General features: G+C 67.0%; 2 protein-coding genes across 3 annotated transcripts; both read right to left on the reverse strand.

Annotated features, from left to right (window-relative positions):
- Positions 1-795: 795 nt before the first annotated feature.
- DTX3 (deltex E3 ubiquitin ligase 3) lies at positions 796-8,992 on the reverse strand. Its single transcript, XM_084223566.1, has 5 exons — positions 8,894-8,992; positions 7,995-8,056; positions 5,151-5,806; positions 2,362-2,579; positions 796-1,353 (listed from the first exon to the last, which is right to left on the reverse strand). The coding sequence occupies exons 2-5, from the start codon at positions 8,005-8,007 to the stop codon at positions 1,278-1,280; spliced, it is 963 nt and encodes a 320-aa protein (XP_084079692.1). The 5' UTR covers positions 8,008-8,056; positions 8,894-8,992; the 3' UTR covers positions 796-1,277.
- Positions 8,993-9,220: 228 nt separating this feature from the next.
- PIP4K2C (phosphatidylinositol-5-phosphate 4-kinase type 2 gamma) lies at positions 9,221-20,996 on the reverse strand. 2 transcript variants are annotated; one of them, XM_084223654.1, is made up of 10 exons: positions 20,789-20,996; positions 19,673-19,770; positions 19,497-19,593; positions 15,098-15,238; positions 12,353-12,499; positions 12,228-12,266; positions 11,919-12,032; positions 10,805-11,051; positions 10,561-10,707; positions 9,221-9,863 (listed from the first exon to the last, which is right to left on the reverse strand). In XM_084223654.1, the coding sequence occupies exons 1-10, from the start codon at positions 20,951-20,953 to the stop codon at positions 9,661-9,663; spliced, it is 1,398 nt and encodes a 465-aa protein (XP_084079780.1). In that variant the 5' UTR covers positions 20,954-20,996; the 3' UTR covers positions 9,221-9,660. The 2 variants fall into 2 exon arrangements, with proteins under 2 accessions (XP_084079780.1, XP_084079781.1); XM_084223655.1 differs by having other exon boundaries at positions 9,646-9,863; positions 10,604-10,707.
- Between the last annotated feature and the right edge of the window lie 1,217 nt (positions 20,997-22,213).

Raw genomic sequence — 22,213 nt, forward strand, 5'->3', positions numbered from 1 at the left:
GATGGGATGGATGGGATGGGATGGGATGGGATGGGATGGATGGGATGGGATGGGATGGGATGGGATGGGATGGGATGGGATGGGATGGGATGGGATGGGATGGGATGGGATGGGATGGGAGGGGATGGGATGGGATGGATGGGATGGGATGGGATGGGATGGATGGGATGGATGGGATGGGATGGGATGGGATGGGATGGGATGGGATGGGATGGGATGGGATGGGATGGGATGGGATGGGATGGATGGGATGGGATGGGATGGGATGGGATGGGATGGGATGGGATGGATGGGATGGGATGGGATGGGATGGGATGGGATGGGATGGGATGGGATGGGATGGGATGGATGGGATGGGATGGGATGGGATGGGATGGGTTTCAGGGTCCCTCCTAACCCAGTCCACTCCATGATTCTGTGTTGTCCCACCCCAAAATCCCCCTGAGCTCAGGGCCCAGCCCGGTGCCCCATCACACATCCCCATCCCAGTGTCACCCCAGTGTCACCCAAGTGTCCCACCCGAAGTCCCACCCACACAGCCCCAGTGTGCCCTCGCTCTGTCCCATGCCCACGTCCCCACCCCAATGTCCCCATCCTGCTGTCCCAGGCCGATGTCCCCATGTCCATCCCATGGTCCTGACATCCCCACCCCAATCCCCATGTCCCACCCCAACATCCCATGTCTCTCGTCCCCATGCCAGTGTCCCCATCCAGACCTGTCCCCCCTGTGCCCCCCAGAGCTCCTGGTGCCCCCCTCACTGCCCCACGAGTGCAGGGATCCCCGGCACCCCTCAATCCATTGCATATTTTTATTGGATCAAAGTTACAGACCTGGGGGGGAAATAAAAAATAAATAACCCCCCCCGAGGGTGGGACCCCCCCGGGGCTTGGGGGGCAGGGATCCCCCTGTCTGTCTGTCCGTCCTGGGGGTCAGGGCTATGTACAGGGGTCCGTCTGTCCGTGCTGGGGGGGCCTGGCCCCCTCCTTGTGCCCCCCGCTGCCAGCCAGGGGGGCCGGGGGGGCCCCGCTCAGGGGTGGTCCCGTTGAAGGGGGGATCCCCCTGCATGGGGGGTCCCTTTGAAGGGGGGATCCCCCTGTATGGGGGGTCCCGTTGAAGGGGGGATCCCCCTGCATGGGGGTCCCGTTGAAGGGGGGATCCCCCTGCATGGGGGGGATGGGCTCCCCTCGTATGGGGGTCCCCCTGCATGGGGGGTCCTTGCTGCCCGGGGTGATCCTGGGGGGGTCCCCCTGCCCGGGAGGGGTCCCTGCCCCCCCGCTCAGTCCTCGGTGATGCCCTTGGCCCGCAGCTCCTCCTGCACCCGGGCGAGGTACGTGGGGTCGGGGTACCCGAACCTGGGGGCAGAGGGGGACTGAGTCAGGCTGAGCCCCCCGGTGCCCTCCCCTCACCCACCCCCCCCTCCCCAAGTGCCCCCCAGTGCCCCCCTCCCACAGCCGGTGCTGGGTGTGGTGGATGCCGTCCCCCAGCCCCTCAGGTACCCCCCAGGTGCCCCCCAGGTGCCCCCACACGCCCCTGGCACAGCTGGGGCCACTCAGCCTCGTGGTGGGTGCTGTCCCCGAGCCCTCAGGTGCCCCCAGGTGCCCCCCAGGTGCCCCTCAGGTGCCCCCCAGGTGCCCTCACACGCCCCTGGCACAGCTGGGGCCACTTGGCCTCGTGGTGGGTACTGTCCCCAACCCCTCAGGTGCCCCCCAGGTGCCCCCCAGGTGCCCCCACATGCCCCTGGCACAGCCGGGGCCACTCGGCCTCGTGGTGGGTGCTGTCCCCAACCCCTCAGGTGCCCCTCAGGTGCCCCCCAGGTGCCCCCACATTCCCCTGGCACAGCCGGGGCCACTCGGCCTCGTGGTGGGTGCTGTCCCCAACCCCCCAGGTGCCCCTCAGGTGCCCCCCAGGTGCCCCCACACACAGCCGGGGGCACTCAGCCTCGTGGTGAGAGCTGTCCCCAAGCCCTCAGGTGCCCCTCAGGTGCCCCCCAGGTGCCCTCAGGTGCCCCCCCAGGTGCCCCCAGGTGCCCTCACACGCCCCAGGCACAGCCGGTGGCACTCGGCCTCATGGTGGGTGCTGTCCCCAAGCCCTCAGGTGCCCCTCAGGTGCCCCCAGGTGCCCCCCCGGTGCCCCCCAGGTGCCCCCCGGTGCCCCCCAGGTGCCCCCCCAGGTGCCCCCCCGGTGCCCCCTATGTGCAAGGTGCCCCCCAGGTGCCCCCCCAGGTGCCCCCCGGTGCCCCCCAGGTGCCCCCCAGGTGCCCTCCAGGTGCCCCCTATGTGCAAGGTGCCCCCCAGGTGCCCCCCAGGTGCCCCCCGCTGCCCCCCCAGGTGCCCCCCCGGTGCCCCCCGAGCCCCCCGCACAGCTGGGGCCCGCCGGTGCAGTTGGTCTTGTGGTGGATGTCGTTCCAGGTGATGACGTTGGCGCGGCCGGTGGTCAGCGAGGTGCCCACGGTGAAGGTGAGGCGCTGCGCGAAGGCCTTGCGGAACAGCCCCAGCACCTTGTTCCCCTCGGGGCAGTCGGGCAGGTACGCCACCCGTGTGGTGCCCGGGTACCGCACGCCCGGGTTGGGGTGCTCCACCTGCCAGGGAGAGCCCAGGTGAGGGACGGGGACACGGACACGGGGGAGGGGACAGGGACACAGGAGGGGACAGGGACACGGGAGGGGACAGGGACATGGCGGAGGGGACAGGGACATGGGGGAGGGGACAAGGACACGGGGGAGGGGACAGGGATACAGGTGAGGGGACAGGGACAGGGGGAGGGGACAGGGACACGGGAGGGGACAGGGACATGGGGGAGGGGACAGGAACAAGGGAGGGGACAGGGACATGGGGGAGGGGACAGGGACACGGGGGAGAGACAGGGATACAGGAGGGGACAGGGACACGGGAGGGGACAGGGACACGGGAGGGAACAGGGACACGGGAGGGGACAGGGACATGGGAGGGGACAGGGACACGGGAGGGGACAGGGACACGGGGAAGGGGACAGGGACACAGGAGGGGACAGGGACACGGGAGGGGACAGGGACACGGGGGAGGGGACAGGGACACAGGTGAGGGGACAGGGACACAGGTGCCTGTGCCCTTGTGGTGCCAGGGGACAGGTGAAGGGACAGGGACACAGATGAGGGGGCAGGGACACAGGGGAGGGGACAGGGACACAGGTGAGGGGACAGGGGCACAGGTGTCAGTGCCCATGTAGCACCAGGGTACGACACACCTGCACAGGGTGGGGCACAGGTAAGGGGGCAGTGACGGGGGCACAGGTAAGGGGGCAGTGATTGAGGGCACAGGTAAGGGGGCAGTGATGGGCACAGGTAAGGGGGCAGTGACGGGGGCACAGGTAAGGGGGCAGTGATGGGGGCACAGGTAAGGGGGGCAGTGATGGGCACAGGTAAGGGGGCAGTGACGGGGGCACAGGTAAGGGGGCAGTGATGGGGGCACAGGTAAGGGGGCAGTGACGGGGGCACAGGTAAGGGGGCAGTGATGGGGCACAGGGGGACAGATGCCAGGGTCTGTCTGGTCCTGGGGTGCTGCAGCCCCAGGTTCAGGTGCTCCACAGGTATGGGGGGCACAGGTATGGGGGAGGAGCAATGGGGAGCACACAGCACAGGTGCCTGTGCGGTGCCCAGGTACCACCCATGGAGGGGACACACAGCAGGTAAGGGCAGGGGGACATGGGGACAGGGGGACAGGAGGACAAGGGAAGGGCTGGGGATACGTCACCTGCCCAGGGGGTGGAGGGCAAGGGATGGGGGCCAGAAGGAATGGGGGGGGTGGGGATCAGGGCTGGGGGCACCCAGGGGCATTGGGGGCACCCAGGGCTGTTAGGGACACAGGGGCATTTGGGGACACCGGGGCTGTCAGTAACACCCAAAAGGATTTGGGAACAGCCAGGGACACCTGCCAGGATGTGTGGGCAGCCCAGGGACGCTGGGTACACCCAGCAGGGGTTGGGGACACCCAGGGGCCTGGGGGCACAGAGCTGGCTCAGGGGTGTTTGGGGACACCCAGCACCTGAGGGTGTGGGGACACAGTACTGTGCCAGGCCACCCAAGAGGATTTGGGGACAACCACCAGGGGCACTGGGGGCACAGAGCTGAACCCGGGGCACTCAGGGCACCCATCAGGGCGCTGGGGACACCCGGCAGGATTTGGGGACACCACCAGGGGCACAGATCTGAACCCGGGGCACTGGGGGCACCCATCGGGGTGCTGGGGACACCCGGCAGGATTTGGGGACACCACCAGGGGCACAGATCTGAACCCGGGGCATTGGGGGCACCCATCGGGGCGCTGGGGACACCCATTGGGGCGCTGGGGACACCCAGCAGGATTTGGGGACAACTAGGGGCACACCAAGCAGGATTTGGGGACAACCACCAGGGGCACTGGGGGCACAGAGCTGAACCTGGGGCACTCGGGGCACCCATTGGGGCGCTGGGGACACCCAGCAGGATTTGGGGACAACCACCAGGGGCACAGATCTGAACCTGGGGCATTGGGGGCACCCATCGGGGCGCTGGGGACACCCAGCAGGATTTGGGGACAACTAGGGGCACTGGGGGCACAGAGCTGAACCCAGGGCACTGGGGGCACCCATTGGGGCACTGGGGACACCCAGCAGGATTTGGGGACAACCACCAGGGGCACAGAGCTGAACCCAGGGCACTCGGGGAACCCATCGGGGCGCTGGGGGCGCAGGGCCGGGAACACCCAGCGGGATTTGGGGACAACCACCAGGGGCACAGAGCTGAACCCGGGGCACTCAGGGCACCCATCGGGGCGCTGGGGACACCCAGCAGGATTTGGGGACAACCACCAGGGGCACAGAGCTGAACCCAGGGCACTCGGGGCACCCACGGGGGCGCTGGGGGCGCAGAGCCGGGCCGGGAACACCCGGCGGGATTTGGGGACAACCACCAGGGGCACAGAGCTGAACCCGGGGCACTCGGGGCACCCCTCGGGGGCGCTGGGGACACCCAGCAGGATTTGGGGACACCACCAGGGGCACAGAGCTGAACCCGTGGCACTCGGGGCACCCATGGGGGCGCTGGGGGCGCAGGGCCGGGCCGGGAACACCGGGCGGGATTTGGGATCGCCCAGCACGACGCAAACCCCTCCCCTCGGCGCCGAGCCGCACTCACCCCCTGCACGCCGGGCGGGAAGACGTACTGGATGATGATGGTGCCGAAGGCCTCGTAGCCGGGCAGGGGCAGCGCGGCGTCGCGGGTGACCAGCATGCGGCCGTCGGGGGGCTGGTTGCCCACCAGCTGCCCGTAGAAGCGGCCGCAGACGGGGCAGGCGGAGCGCACCTGCAGCGCCCGCGCGATGCACTCCCCGCAGAAGGAGTGCCGGCAGCGCTCCAGCGTGCGCGGGCCCCGCATCTCGCCCAGGCAGATCGGGCACTGCCGCTCCGGCTCCTCGTCCCGCGCCGCGCCCGCGCCGGGAGAGCCGGCGGCGCCCGCGGGGGGCTCCGGGCGGGCCCCCAGCACCTCGCCGTGCCGCTGGCTGCGCTTCTTCAGCTCCTTCTCCGTCTCCTTGAGCAGCGCCTTGAGCGCCTTGCGGGCCGGGCAGAGCCCCGCGCCGCCGGGGGGGCCCGGGGGGGTCGCGCAGAGCTGCAGCACGTACAGCTCGGGGGTCTCGCCGTCCACCAGGATCCGCACCCGCGCCTCCTGCGCCAGCAGCGCCAGGCGCGCCGCCCGCTCCCGCGTCACGAACTCCCACACGCGCTTGGGCACCGTCACCCGGCTCTTGGCCCCGGGAGCCCCGCAGCCCGACATCCTCGAGAGCACGAAGGACACTGCGGGACAGCCGGCGGGACTCAGCAGGACACCCCGAGACACCCGGGGGCTCCCCGAGACACCCAGGGACACCCCGAGACACCCAGGGACACCCCGAGACACCCGGGGGCTCCCCGAGACACCCGGGGACACCCCGAGACACCCAGGGACACCCCGAAACACTCAGGGGCTCCTCGAGACACCCAGGGGCTCCCCGAGACACCCGGGGACACCCCGAGACACCCGGGGGCTCCCCGAGACACCCGGGGACACCCCGAGACACCCCGAGACACCCAGGGCCTCCCCGAGACACCCGGGGACACCCGGGGGCTCCCCGGGGCTCCCCGAGACACCCCGAGACACCCGGGGGCTCCCCGAGACACGCAGGGACACCCCGAGACACCCGGGGACACCCCGAGACACCCGGGGGCTCCCCGAGACACCAGGGACACCCCGAGACACCCGGGGGCTCCCCGAGACACCCGGGGCTGGCGCATCCCCAGGGACAGGACCCTGCTGGCATTGTCACCCCCCTCCTGCCGGGGCCCCGCAGCCCGACACCCTCGAGAGCACGAAGGACACTGCGGGACAGCCCCGGGCACCCCGAAACACCCACGGACCCCAAAACACCCGTGGACACCCCAAAACATCTGGAGATTGAGCACGGACCCCAAAACACCCGGGACTGGGCACGGGCACCCCAAAACAGCCGGGGATTGAGCAGGGACACCCCAAAACAGCCGGGGATTGAGCAGGGACACCCCAAAACACCCATGGGCACCCCAAAACACCCGGGACTGAGCATGGACACCCCGAAACACCCGGGGATTGAGCACGGACACCCCGAAACACCCATGGGCACCCCAAAACAACCGGGGCTGGGCAGGGACCTCAAACACCCACGGACACCCCAAAACACCCAGGACTGAGCAGGGACACCCCAAAACACCCACGGACACCCCAAAACACCCAGGGATTGAGCACGGACACCCCGAAACAACTGGGGCTGGGCACGGACCTCAAACACCCCGAAACACCCCAAAACACCCGGGACAGAGCAGGGACACCCCAAAACAGCCGGGGCTGGGCACATCCCCAGGGACAGGACCCTGCTGGCACTGTCACCCCACTCCTGCCGGGCCCCAGCACCCCGACATCCTCCACAGCACCAACGACACTGCGGGGACACCCCGAAACTGCCGGGCTGGGCACGGGCACCCCAAACCCCAGGGACTGAGCCCAGAGCTCCCAAACACCCACGGACACCCCAAACCAGCTGGGGATGGAGAGGGACCCCCCAAAACCTCCCGAGCCTGGAGCCCACCACCACCACCATCACCTGGCTCTGGGTGACCCCCCTGCACCCCAACATCCCTGACAGCGTGAACGACACTGGGGCACCCCAAAACCCCCAGGGACTGGGCACAGGACCCCAAAACCCCCTGGAACTGGGCACAGGACCCCAAAACCCCCAAGAACTGGGCACAGGACCCCAAAACCCCAGGGACTGGACACCCACTGGCACCATCAACACCCCAAAATCCTTGACAGGACAAACACAGGGTGAACACCCCAAAACCATCAAGGGATGGCTGGGGGACCCTTTGAACCCCAAAATCTGGACATGGGATCTTCAAAGCCCGAGACTGGGCATTGACCCCCCAAAACTTCTCAGAGCCAGGGTATGGACCCCCAAAACCCTCTGAGACTGAACATGGACCCCCAAAACTTCTGACACTGCACAAGGCCCCCCCCAAACCCCTCTGAAACTGGGCAGGAACCCCCCAGATCTCTCAGAGCCTGGGCATGGACCCCCAAAACCCCTCTGAGACTGGATATGGACCCAAAAAACTGCCAGAGACTGAGCATGGACCCCAACACCGGGGGGTGCCCGAGGGGGGGTCCCCAGAACCCGGGGGGTGCCCGAGGGGGGGTCCCCAAAACCGCGGGGTGCCCGAGTGGGGTCCGCAAAAGCGGGGGGTGCCCAAAGGGGGTCCCCAGAACCCGGGGGCTGCCCGAGGGGGGTCCCCAAAAGCGGGGGGTGCTCCATGGCCGGGGGTCCCACAGGTGCTCCCAAGGGGTCCCAGGAGCCAGGGGGTCCCACAGCCCGGGGGGAAGGGTCCAAAGGGGGTCCCCAAAGTTAAGGGCCGTGCACGAGGGGGGTCCCGGGCCCGGGGGGTCCCCAGAGCGGGGTGCCCCCAAACCCACCTGGTGAGCCCATGGGGGACACGAGCGGAGCGCGGCGGATCAGCAGAGCCACGAGCCCGGGGCTGGGGGGACACGAGGGGGTCACAGACGGCCCCACCACCCCCAGACCCATTTTGGGGGTTCGCCAACCCCCCGGATCCCCCCCTTCCCGCACAGGTGACCCCACAACAACAACAGCACCGCCACCCCCCGCGTGTCCCCAGGGCACCCCCAGCCCCCACAGCCCTTCTGGGGGGGGGCAGCAGATCGGGGGGTCCCCCCGGCCCCCAGACCCATCCAGCCCCCCCGAGCGGCCCCGGGGCTGTTTGTCCGTGGGGAGGGGCCCGCGGATCGGGGGGCTGAACGCGCCGGTGCCCCCCGGTGTCCCCACCGCCCCCATCCCCCCAGGGGCTCCCCACGGGGGCAGGGCGGGGGATGGGGCCCGGAATGGGGGGGACAGGCCCGGGGGGTCCCGGTGAGGCCCGGGCGGACGGACGGGCCCGGCGGTGACAGGACCGGCCCGGGGAGGGGCCCGGGGGGTCCCGATGGAGCCCGAGGGGGGGACGGTGAATCCCGACAAGGCCCGGGGGGTTCGGGGGGTCCTGGTGAGGCCCGAGGGGAACGGACAGGCCCGGGGAGGGGCCCGGGGGGTCCCGGTGAGGCCCGAGGAGAACGGACAGGCCTGGGGAGGGGCCCGGGGGGTCCCGGTGAGGCCCAAGGAAAACGGACAGGCCCGGGGAGGGGCCCGGGGGGTCCCGGTAAGGCCCGAGGAGAACGGAGAGGCCCGGGGAGGAGGCCGGGGGTCGCTGCGGTGCAAGCAGCAGCAGGCCGGGGGCGGGGGCGGGGAGCAGAGCGGGGTGCGGGCCCGGGGGGCGGTGGCGGGCGGTGGCGGGCGGGGGTCGCGGGGGTCCCGCACGCACCGGGCCCGGGCGGGCGCAGCATCGCGGGCGCGTCCGGCGGCGGGGGGCGCCCTGCGCGCGGCCGCCTCACGTGACCGCGCGGGGCGGGGCCGCCATGGCAACGGGGGAGGGGCGGGGCCATGGCAACGGCGCGCGGGGCCGGCGTCGCCATGGCAACGGGCATGGGGGCGGGGCGGAGGCGTGGCCACGGGGGAGAGCGGAACCGGGCGGGGGCGGGGCCAGAGCGGGGGGCGGGGCGACGGGCCCGGGAATTCGGGGGTCCCCGGGAATGGCGGAGCCGGGGTTTGAGGGGCGCAGGGAACGGGGCAGACTCGGGGCCGGTTCAATAATTTATTTCTCGGTACAGAGCGGGGGAAAGGAGCCCCAGAAATGGGGTGGGGGGCACACGACACACGGCACCCCCACAAATGGGGGACAGGGGTGTCAGCTCCGCGGGCCCCGCCCCCCCGGGGGTCCCACGGGGCCGGGGTCCTCCCCATCCCCCGGGAGCTGCAGTAAAGGGGGGGAGCCGAAGCCCCCCAGGTCCCAGACAGAGGGGGGCAGGGAGCAGCCCCCAGCCCCATTTGGAACAGGGGCGGGGGCTGCACCCCCCGGAGGTCATGACTGGGGGCCCCATTCACCCCCCCCCCCCCCCGGGGCAAGTAGTGTTTGACCCCCTCCCGCTCTGGGAGGGGGCAGAAGGGTCCCAGAGCCCCTTGTAGGGGGGAGGGGCACCCCAGATCCCCCCAGCGCTGTGGCCGGAGCCCCCCCGGACCCCCTACATAACGTTAAGGCACTTGAGTAGTGGAGCCCCACTGCGGGGGGGTCGCTGTGGGGCCAGGGGTGTGGGGAGGGGTCGGCACACCCTGGGGGGGTTGGTCCCGCGGTGGGGAGGGGGCTGAGCCCCCCCTCAGGCGAAGATGTTGGTGATGAAGTCGAGGAAGCGCTTGGCGTATTGCTCGGGGTGCACCGTGGAGATCTCGGCTCCGGCCTGGGGGGCACCGCCGCTGAGCCCCCCCGGAACGACCCCCCCCAACACCCCTGGGAACCCACCCCTCCCCCAGACTCCCCCACAGGACCCACCCCCTGCCTGGGCACCCCTCCAGCTTCACCCGACCCCCCACAGCCCCCCGCTCCCAACCCCCCCACCGCCCCCACCCCTCCTGCCCCCCCAGACCCTTTAAGCCCCCCCAAATCCTCCTCTGAAGGCTTGGCCCAGGTCCCCCCCAACCCCTCCCTGTCCCCACCTTCAAACCCCCTCCCCAAAAACCAAGGGGGAGCCAGCCCTGCCAGCCCCAGCTGGGAAATGCCCTCCCACCAGTTTGGGGTGCCCCCCAGTCTGTGACCCCCATTTCGGGGTGTCCCCCCCCCCACCCCGTGTTTGCAGTGCCCCCAGTCCGTGCCCCCAGTTCAGGGTGCCCCCCAGTCGGTGTCCCCCCATTTCGGGGCGTCCTCCAGTCTGTGCCCCCCATTTCGGGGTCTCCCCCCCCTCACCCCGTGTTTGTGGTGCCCCCCCATTTCGGGGTGCCCCCCAGTCGGTGCCCCCCATTTCGGGGTGCCCCTCACCCCGTGTTCGTGCTGCCCCCCGTTTCGGGGCGCCCCCTCACCCCGTGTTTGCGGTGCCCCCCATTTCGGGGTGCCCCCTCACCCCGTGTTTGTGGTGCCCCCATTTCGGGGTGCCCCCTCACCCCGTGTTTGCAGTGCCCCCGTTTGGGGGTGCCCCCTCCTCACCCCGTGTTTGACGGTCTTGGCCGCGTGCGCCGCCTTCTTGCGGGCGTCGTACTGGGTGAGGACGTCGATGAGCCCCATGAAATAAACCTCGCGCCGGGGGGCTCCTGGGGGGCACAGCCGGGGGGGCTCAGCGCTCCCTGCCCCCCCAGACCCCCCAGGAGCCCCCCCAAACCCCCCCAGACCCCCCAAAACCCTGCTCACCCTCGGCCCCGCGCAGGGCGTACACGTCCACGCCGGGGTCGAACTCGCCGGGGCCCAGGGGCCGGTAGGAGTTGAGGAGCCCCCCCAGCCCCTCCGGGGAGGTGCCATAGGGGCCCCCCAGCCCCCCATCATCGCCCCCCCCGAGCTCCTCTTCCTCCAGCTCCTCCTCCTCCTCCTGCTCGCCCCGCTCCACCTCGTGGATGCCCAGCAGCAGGCTGTAGTCCATCAGCTTCTGCTGCACCAGGAACTGGGGGGACAGGGCAGGAATTGGGGGGGGAAAAACCCTGGGGGGGCTTCACCCCAAAACCCCCAGGGCCTGGGCACAGGGAGAGAGCCCCCCAAAACCCCAGAGCCTGGGAACAGGGGAGAGAGCCCCCCAAAAACCCCCAGAGCTTGGGCACAGGGAGAGAGCCCCCCAAAACCCCAGAGCCTGGGCACAGAGAGAGCCCCCCAAAACCCCCAGAGCCTGGGAACAGGGAGAGAGCCCCCCAAACCCCCAGAGCCTGGGCACTGTGACTCCCACAGCCATCAATTGCTGGACATGGTCCCCAAAAACCCTCCTGACCCTCAGGGCTGGGGGACAACCAAGGGGTCATTAGGGGTGGGGGACACCGCCATGGCCGTGGGGAGAGCCCCCCAAACCCTCAGAGCCTGGATGCTGTGAAATGGACCCCCACAGCCCAAAAACCCCCCAACTCTCAGGGCTGGGGGACAACCAAGGGGTCCTTAGGGGTGGGGGACACCCCTGGGCACAGGGAGAGAGCCCCCCAAAACCCCCAGAGCCGGGCACAGGGGAGCCTCCCCCAAACCCCCAGAGCCTGGGCACAGGGAGAGAGACCCCCAAAACCCCCAGAGCCTGGGCACAGGAGAGAGCCCCCCCAAACCCCCAGAGCCTGGGCACAGGGAGGCCAAAGAGTCACTTGGGGTGGGGACCGAGCCCCCTGAACCCCCTGGGGGTGCAGCCCCCCACTCCCACCTCCTGCAGCCCCCCCCTCCCACCTCCTGCAGCCCCCCCCTCCCACCTCCTGCAGCCCCCCGCTCCCACCTCCTGCAGCCCCCCCCTCCCACCTCCTGCAGCCCCCCACTCCCACCTCCTGCAGCCCCCCACTCCCACCTCCACGTCCCTCTTGAGCTTGTCCATGAAGTCGCGCTGCTGCTCCTCCTCCACGAACACCTTCTCGTTCTTGTTGAGGAAATCCACGTCCTTCAGGGTGGGCAGCTCCTTGCCCTGGGGAGGGATGGGGGGGATCCCCCCGGACACCCCTGAGCTGGAGGGGACCCCCCAGCGCTGTGGGACCCCCCCAAAGCTGTGGCCTGGGGGGGCCTCCTCAGGGAGGGGGCAGCTCATGAGCTGTCACTATTGGGGAGGAGGGAAGATGAGGCCTGGGGACCCCCCCCACATTTTGGGGGTTCCCTGCAGTACCTTCTCCTTGTCACTGGCCTCTCGGTCCACGAGGGAGCCCTGGAGGGAGCAGAGGGGACGGGAGAGGTTTTGGGGGGAGGCTGCCCCCCGGCAGGGCTCGGAGGGGCTCGGGGACCCCCCAGTACCTTGAGGTCGTACTTCCTGTGCACGGGCAGGCGGTGGCTGAAGAGGTTCCTCATCACCAGCAGGTAGGTGTCCTCGCTGTCCACGCTCACCCGGTACATGCCCAGGAACCGCGGCAGCAGCGTCTGCCCGTGGCACTGCACCACGTACTGCGGGGACAGGGACACCCCTGGGACACGGGGACACCGGGACAGGGCGGGGACAGGGACATGCCTGGGACACGGGGACAGGGCGGGGACACCGGGACACGGCTGGGACATGGGGACACGGCGGGGACACCGGGACACGGCGGGGACACGGCTGGGACATGGGGACACGGCGGGGACACGGCTGGGACATGGGGACACGGCGGGGACACCGGGACACGGCTGGGACACCGGGACACGGCTGGGACATGGGGACACGGCGGGGACACCGGGACATGGCGGGGACACGGCTGGGACATGGGGACACGGCGGGGACACCGGGACACGGCTGGGACACCGGGACACGGCGGGGACACGGCTGGGACACTGGGACAGGGCAGGGACACCGGGACATGGGGACACCTGGGACACGGCGGGGACACGGCTGGGACACCGGGACACGGCGGGGACACCGGGACACGCCTGGGACATGGGGACAGGGCTGGGACACCGGGACACGGCAGGGACACCGGGACACCGGGACACGGGGACATGGCTGGGACACGGCTGGGACACGGCTGGGACACGGCGGGGACACGGCCGGGACACGGCCGGGACACAGCGGGGACACCGGGACACGGCTGGGACATGGGGACACGGCGGGGACACGGGGACACGGCTGGGACACCGGGACACGGCGGGGACACCAGGACACCGGGACACTGGGAGATGGCGGGGACACCGGGACACGGCGGGGACACCGGGACAGGGCAGGGACACGGCTGGGACACCGGGACACGGCGGGGACACGGGGACAGGGCTGGGACACGGGGACACGGCGGGGACACTGGGCCATGGCGGGGACACGGGGACATGGGGACACCGGGACACGGCGGGGACACGGCTGGGACACGGGGACACGGGGACACGGTGGGGACACCGGAACACGGCGGGGACACGGCGGGGACACTGGGACACGGCGGGGACACCGGGACACGGCGGGGACACAGCTGGGACACGGCTGGGACACGGGGACACAGCTGGGACACGGGGACATGGGGACACCGGGACACGGCGGGGACACGGCTGGGACACGGGGACACAGCTGGGACACCGGGACATGGGGACACCAGGGACACAGCTGGGACATGGCTGGGACACCGGGACATGGGGACACGCCTGGGACACAGCTGGGACACGGGGACACAGCTGGGACACCGGGACATGGGGACACGCCTGGGACACAGCTGGGACACGGCTGGGACACCGGGACATGGGGACACCAGGGACACGGCTGGGACACAGGGACACCAGGACACGGGGACACCAGGGACATGGCTGGGACACGGGGACACCGGGACACGGGGACACCAGGGACATGGCTGGGACACGGGGACACCGAGACACGGGGACACCAGGGACATGGCTGGGACACGGGGACACCGAGACACGGGGACACCAGGGACATGGCTGGGACACCGGGACATGGGGACACCAGGGACACGGCTGGGACACCGGGACATGGGGACACCAGGACACAGCTGGGACACGGCTGGGACATGGCTGGGACACGGCTGGGACATGGGGACATGGCTGAGACACAGCAGGGACACGGGTGGGACACGGAGACACCGGGGACACAGCAGGGACATGGGTCACACAGGCGACATAGGTGGCACAGCCAGGGACACAGGTGACACAGCCACCCAGGGGACATGGCCACCCCTGGGGACACTAGTGACACAGCCACACCAGTGACACAGCCACACCAGTGACACAGCCACACCGGTGACACAGCCACGCTGGTGACACGGGCATCCAGGGACACCAATGACACAGCTGGGGACAGCGGTGACACAGCCTCCCCTGGGCAGACAGGTGACACCCCCGGGGACACAGGTGACACACCAGTGACACCCCGTGCCCCCCGGCAGTGTGCCAGCCCCCTGTGTCCCGTCCCCCGTGTCCCTGTACCTGGTGTCAGTGTGCCAGCCCCCCGTGTCCCCCTGTCCCCATATCTGGAGGCAGTGTGCCAGCCCCCCGTGTCCCTGTGTCCCCTACCTGGTGGTAGTGTGCCAGCCCCCCGTGTCCCCCATGTCCCCCTGTCCCCGTGTCCCCATACCTGGTGGTAGTGTGCCAGCCCCCCGTGTCCCCGTGTCCCCTACCTGGTGGCAGTGTGTGTCCCATACCTGGTGGCAGTGTGTGTCCCCGTGTCCCATACCTGGTGGCAGTGTGCCAGCCCCCCCGTGTCCCTGTGTCCCCGTGTCCCCTACCTGGTGGTAGTGTGCCAGCAGCCCGTGTCCCCGTGTCCCTGTGTCCCCGTACCTGGTGGCAGTGTGCCAGCCCCCCGTGTCCCCGTGTCCCCTACCTGGTGGTAGTGTGCCAGCCCCCCGTGTCCCCATGTCCCCATACCTGGTGGTAGTGTGCCAGCAGCCCGTGTCCCCATGTCCCCGTACCTGGTGGTAGTGTGCCAGCAGCCCGTGTCCCTGTGTCCCCATGTCCCCATACCTGGTGGTAGTGTGCCAGCAGCCCGTGCCCCCCATGTCCCCCTGTCCCCATGTCCCCTACCTGGTGGTAGTGTGCCAGCAGCCCCCCGTGTCCCCATGTCCCCATGTCCCCTACCTGGTGGTAGTGTGCCAGCAGCCCGTGCACGTCGGCCACGTCCTCGCTCGACAGCTCCTTCAGCACCAGCGTCCGGTCGGCCGAGAGCAGCAGGCGGCGCCCACTGCCCGCCCAGCGCGGGGGGCTGCGCGCCAGGGACACCTGGGGACACGGGGACACGGCTGGGGACACGGGGACACGGCTGGGGACACGGGGGACAGAGCTGGGGACACGGGGGACACGGCTGGGGACACAGCTGGGGACACGGGGACACGGCTGGGGACACGGCTGGGGACACCAGGGACACAGGGGACACGGCTGGGGACACGGGGGACACGGCTGGGGACACAGCTGGGGACACCTGGGGACACGGGGACACGGCTGGGGACACGGGGGACACGGCTGGGGACACAGCTGGGGACACCTGGGGACACGGGGACACGGCTGGGGACACGGGGGACACAGGGGACACAGCCACCTGGGGACACGGGGACACGGCTGGGGACACGGGGGACACAGGGGACACAGCCACCTGGGGACACGGGGACACGGCTGGGGACACAGGGGACACAGCTGGGGACACGGAGGACACGGCTGGGGACACGGGGGACACCGGGGACACAGGGGACAGAGCTGGGGACACAGGGGACACAGCTGGGGACACTGGGGACACGGGGGACACCGGGGACACCAGACACGGCCACCTGGGGACACAGGGGACATGGCTGGGGACACAGGGGACACAGCTGGGGACACAGGGGACACGGCTGGGGACACGGGGGACACGGATGGGGACACGGGGGACACCGGGGACACAGGGGACACGGCTGGGGACATGGCCACACCGGGGACACAGCCACCTGGGGACACAGGGGACACGGCTGGGGACACAGGGGACACAGCCACCCGGGGACACAGGGGACACAGCTGGGGATGCAGGACACGGCCACACTGGGCACACAGCCACACAGGTGATGGACAGAGCCACCTCCAGGGACACCGGTGACACAGCCACACAGGTGACACAGCCACCTAGGAACACAGGGGACACAGCCACCCCAGGGACACTGGTGACACAGCCACCCCCGCAGGGGGCTCCATGCCAGCGACACCTGTGGGCACAGGTGACACAGCTGGGGACACAGGTGACACAGCCATACAGGTGATACAGCCACACAGCTACCCAGGGGGACTCAGGTGCCACCCCCAGGGACACAGGTGACACAGCCATACAGGTGATACAGCCCCCCGGGGACACAGGTGACACAGGTGACACCCCCAGGGGACACCAGTGATACAGCCACCAAGGGACACAGGTGACACCCCAAGGGACACAGGCACACAGGTGACACAGCCACCCCCGGGGGCAGCTCTACACCTGGGGGTATACAGCCAGGGGACAGGTGACACAGCCAGGGGACAGGTGACACAGGTGCCACAGCCTGGGGACAGGTGACACAGGTGACACAGCCCGGGGACAGGTGACACAGGCGACACAGCCCGGGGACAGGTGGCACAGCCCGGGGACAGGTGGCACAGCCAGGGACAGGTGACATAGGTGACACAGCCAGGGGACAGGTGACACAGGTGACACAGCCTGGGGATAGGTGACACAGCCTGGGGACAGGTGACACAGGTAACACAGCCTGGGGACAGGTGACACAGGTGACACAGCCCGGGGACAGGTGACACAGGTGGCACAGCCTGGGGACAGGTGGCACAGGTGACACAGCCCGGGGACAGGTGACACAGGTGACACAGCCCGGGGACAGGTGACACAGGTGACACAGGTGACACAGCCCGGGGACAGGTGACACAGGTGACACAGCCCGGGGACAGGTGACACAGCCCAGGGACAGGTGACACAGGTGACACAGCCAGGGGACAGGTGACACAGGTGACACAGCCCAGGGACAGGTGACACAGCCCAGGGACAGGTGATACAGGTGACACAGCCCAGGGACAGGTGACACAGCCAGGGGACAGGTGACACTGCCAGGGGACAGGTGGCACAGGTGACACAGCCCGGGGATAGGTGACACAGCCTGGGGACAGGTGGCACAGGTGACACAGCCCGGGACAGGTGACACAGCCCAGGAACAGGTGACACAGGTGACACAGCCAGGGGACAGGTGACACAGGTGCCACAGCCCGGGGACAGGTGCCACAGCCCGGGGACAGGTGGCACAGCCCAGGAACAGGTGACACAGGTGGCACAGCCCAGGGACAGGTGGCCAGGAGCCTGGGGACAGGTGACACAGCCAGGGGACAGGTGGCACAGGTGACACAGCCCAGGGACAGATGGCACAGGTGACACAGCCAGGGGACAGGTGCCACAGCCAGGGGACAGGTGACACAGGTGACACAGCCCGGGGACAGCCCGGGGTCCCCCATGTGACAGAATTCCCTGATGGGAATTCTGCCTGCCTGAGGTGGATGAACACCAAAAATCCTCAGGCCCCTGAGTCATATTGTCAGAAACACGACACACTCCAGAACATTCTCTGGAAAAATATTCTGAATATATCCAGAATTATTCTGAATACATTTTCCTATTTTCTGAATAATCCCTTCACCAGGATTTCTTCTCCTGGGCAGCTGAGAAGCCTCAGAGAAAAAGGAAAACAAGAATTATCTGATTTGCTTCTCCTGTGTTTTGCTGCTTTGGAATGTGGATGGAGATTGTTTACCAGCAGTAAGGTGGTTGCTTGATTGGTTTCATGTGAATTGTTTTAATTTAATTTAATTTAATTTAATTTAATGACCAATCACAGCCAGCTGTGTTGAGGCTCTGGAGAAAGTCAAGAGTTTTCATTATTATCTTTTATCATTCTGTCTGCACCCTTTCTCTATTTTTTACTATAGTTTAGTGTCACTGACAGATTTTATGAAAATCTTTTCACCAGGATTTTTCTCCTGAGAAGCTGAGAGGCCTCAGAACCGAAATGTCAACAATGATAATCTGATTGTTTGGAATGTGGTCTGGAGATGGTTTAGCACCATCTCTGCACTTTGGTTTCATGTGAATTGTTTTAATTTAAATGACCAATCACAGCCAGCTGTGTCCAGACTCTGGAAAGAATCAGGAATTTTCATTATTATCTTCTTAGCATTCTGTCTGCATCCTTTCTCTATTCTTTACCATAGTTTAGTGTCACTGACAGATTTTATGAAAATCCTTCCACCAGCATTTTTCTCCTGAGAAGCTGAGAGGCCTCAGAAGCGAAATGTCAACAATAACAACCTGAAGGCTGAGGAATTGGTCTGGAGATGGTTCAGCAGCAGGTGCATCTCTGCACTTTGGTTTCATGTGAATTGTTTTAATTTAAATGACCAATCACAGCCAGCTGTGTCGAGGCTCTGAGCAGTCAGAAATTTTCATTATTATCTTTTTAGCACACTGTCTGCACCCTGTCTGTATTCCTTAGTTAGTAGAGTACAGCATTCTTTAATATAACACAGCATTGTAAAGCAATAAATTAATTTTTCTCCTGGGAAGCTGAAGAGCCTCAGAGAAAAAGGAAAACAATTCTTATCTCATTTGCTTCTGCTGTGCTTTGCTCATGTGGAATGTGCCTGGGGATTGTTCACCCACAGGTGATTGTTTGGTGGGATCCTGGGGTGAATTGTTTTCACTCTTTGGCCAGTCAGGGCCAAGCTGGGTCAGGACTTTGCAGAGTTTTCATTATTATCTTTTAGCACTCTGTCTGCACCCTTTCTCTATTCTTTACCATAGTTCAGTGTCATTGACAGATTTTATGAAAATCCTTCCACCAGCATTTTTCTCCTGAGACCCTGAGAGGCCTCAGTAACAAAATGTCAACAATGATAATCTGATTGTTTGGAATGTGGTCTGGAGATGGTTCAGCAGCAGGAGCATCTCTGCACTTTGGTTTCATGTGAATTGTTTTAATTTGAATGACCAATCACAGCCAGCTGTGTCCAGACTCTGGAGAGAATCAGTAATTTTCATTATTATCTTTTTAGCATTCTGTCTGCACCCTTTCTCTATTCTTTACTATAGTTCAGTGTCACTGACAGATTTTATGAAAATCCTTCCACCAGCATTTTTCTCCTGAGAAGCTGAGAGGCCTCAGAAGCGAAATGTCAAGAATAACCATCTGAAGGCTGTGGAATTGATCTGGAGATGGTTCAGCAGCAGGAGCATCTCTGCACTTTGGTTTCATGTGAATTGTTTTAATTTAAATGACCAATCACAGCCAGCTGTGTCCAGGCTCTGAGCAGTCAGGAATTTTCATTATTATCTTTTCAGCACTCTGTCTGCATTCCTTAATTAGCACAGTACAGCATTCATTAACATAATACAGCATTATAAAATAATAAACGACCCTCCTGAGAGCATTTCCACCACTCCTCCCTGCCCTGGGAGCCCCCCAAGCCCCCCAAGCCCCCTGCCCACCTGGTAGTCCTGGTCGTCGACGCCGAAGCGCTCGCGCAGGTTGCGGAACACCTGCGGGCAGTACTCCTTGAACTTGAAGTGGCTGGGCAGGTTCTCCCTGAGGGTGGGGGGCTCAGGTCAGTCTGGGGGCGCCCCCCGCCGCGGGAGGCCCCCCCCGCCGCCCCCGTGCCGCTCACCTGTTGAACAGGTGGTTGTTGACCTTGATTTTGGAGCTGGCTTTGAAGTCGTCGGGCAGCAGCATCACGGGCAGCGGCACCTGGCTCAGCTCGTTGATCTGGGGAGGGCAAGGTGGGACCCCGGGAAACACCTGGTGGGGGGGGGACCCCCGGGAAACACCCCCGGGAAACACCCCCGGGAAACACCCAGAGAACCTCTGGGAAACACCCCCGGGACCCCCGGGAAACACCTGGGGGACCCCTGGGAAACACCCCCGGGAAACACCTGGGGGGGGGACCCCTGGGAAACACCCCTGGGACCCCCGGGAAACACCTGGGGGGGGGGACCCCTGGGAAACACCCCCGGGAAACACCCCCGGGAAACACCCCCGGGACCCCCGGGAAACACCCCCGGGAAACACCCGGGGGACCCCTGGGAAACACCCCCGGGCACCTCCGGGAAACAACCCCAGGAAACACCTGGGGGACCCCTGGGAGACACCTGGGGGACCCCTGGGAGACACCCCCGGGAAACACCTGGGGGACCCCTGGGAGACACCCCCGGGACCCCCGGGAAACACCCTTGGGATCCCCGGCACCCCCGGGAAACATCCCCAAGAAACACCCCTGGGAAACACCCGGGGGACCCCCGGGAAACACCCCCGGGCACCCCTGGGACCCCCGGGAAATACCCCGGGACCCCCGGGAAACACCCGGAGCACCCCTGGGAGACACCCCCGGGAAACACCCCGGGAAACAGCCCCGGGCACCCCGCGGGACCGGGGAGAGCCCCCGGAGACCCCCAAGTGTGGGGATGGGGACAGTGGGGAGCGCGGAGGATGGAGCCGAGGAACGGGGGCAATGGGGATCCCCCCGGGGGACGGAGCCGAGGGACGGGGACACGGGACGGGGGCAATGGGGATCCCGGGCAGGGCAGACGCGAGGGCTCCGGGGGAAATGCCGGTCCCAGGGAAGGGACACGGTGGGGGCTGCGGGGGTGCCGGAGGGACGGGCACGGATATCCCGGGAAGGGACCGGCACCGGGGATCCCAAGGGCCGCGGGGTCCCGGACCGGCGGGGAGCGGACCCGGGGGTCCCGGGGCCAGGAGCCGCGGGGTGCCGGTGCCGGCCGCTGACCTGGTGCGTGACCCCCCAGGCCAGCACGGCCAGCAGCGGGTCCGCGGCCCGCGGCAGCTTCACGCGCTGCGGCACGAAGCGCTTCTGCTTCTTCTTCGTGCGGGCGGCGCCGGGGCCGGGCCCGGGCCCGGGGCCGGGACAGGGACCCGCCGCCGCCGCCGCCATGGCCGCCGCTTCCGCCACTTCCGCCGTTTCCGCCGCCGCTTCCGCCCGGCCCCGGCGCGGCACCGGAAGCCGGAAGCGGCGCCAGGGGCGGGGCGGGGCGGGGCGGGGCTGGCGCCGGGGGCGGAGCGGCCGCCAGGGGGCGCCAAGGCCGCGGGAAACCGACAGGGGGCGCCAAACAGCGGGGACACGTGACTGGGACACGTGACAGGGACACGTGACAGGCACAGGTGTGACACCTGCAGGGGACATGTGACAGGGACACGTGACACGAACGCATGAAACCGACAGGTGTGACACCTGCAGGGGACACGTGACAGGGCCAGGTGTGGCAGGGCCAGGTGTGAAGCCTGCAGGTGACACATGACAGGGCCAGGTGTGGCAGGGACAGGTGTGGCAGGGCCAGGTGTGACACCTGCAGGGACATCTGTGTCGCTGCCACAGGGGACAGGTGTGCCACCTGCAGGACACAGGTGTGGTCCCACAGGGGACTCGTGTGGCACTGACAGGGGACACCTGTGATCACCACCGAGGACAGTTGTGATAATGCAGGGGACAGGTGTGACCCCATGGGGACAGGTGTGACTGCACAGGGACAGGTGTGACCGCTATAGGACAGGTGTGACCCATGGGGACAGGTGTGACCCTACAGGCCCAGGTGTGACCCCACGGGGACAGGTGTGACCGCTATAGGCACAGGTGTGATCCACAGGGACAGGTGTGACTCATGGGGACAGGTGTGACTGCTATAGGCACAGGTGTAACCCCACAGGGACAGGTGTGACCCCCACAGGGACAGGTGTGATCCACAGGGACAGGTGTGACCGCTATAGGGACAGGTGTGACCCCATGGGGACAGGTGTGACCACTATAGGGACAGGTGTGACCGCTATAGGGACAGGTGTGACTCATGGGGACAGGTGTGACCCCATGGGGACAGGTGTGATCCACAGGGACAGGTGTGACCCCACAGGGACAGGTGTGACCCCATGGGGACAGGTGTGACCCCACGGGGACAGGTGTGACCCATGGGGACAGGTGTGACCCCACAGGGACAGGTGTGACCCACGGGGACAGGTGTGACCGCTATAGGGACAGGTGTTACCCAACAGGGACAGGTGTGACTGCACAGGGACAGGTGTGACCCATGGGGACAGATGTGACCCACGGGGACAGGTGTGACCCCACAGGGACAGGTGTGACCCATGGGGACAGGTGTGACCGCTATAGGGACAGGTGTGACCCACGGGGACAGGTGTGACC

The sequence above is a fragment of the Fringilla coelebs genome, assembly GCF_963513975.1.
Source record: "Fringilla coelebs genome assembly, chromosome: 30".
Classification (NCBI taxonomy): Eukaryota; Metazoa; Chordata; class Aves; order Passeriformes; family Fringillidae; genus Fringilla; species Fringilla coelebs.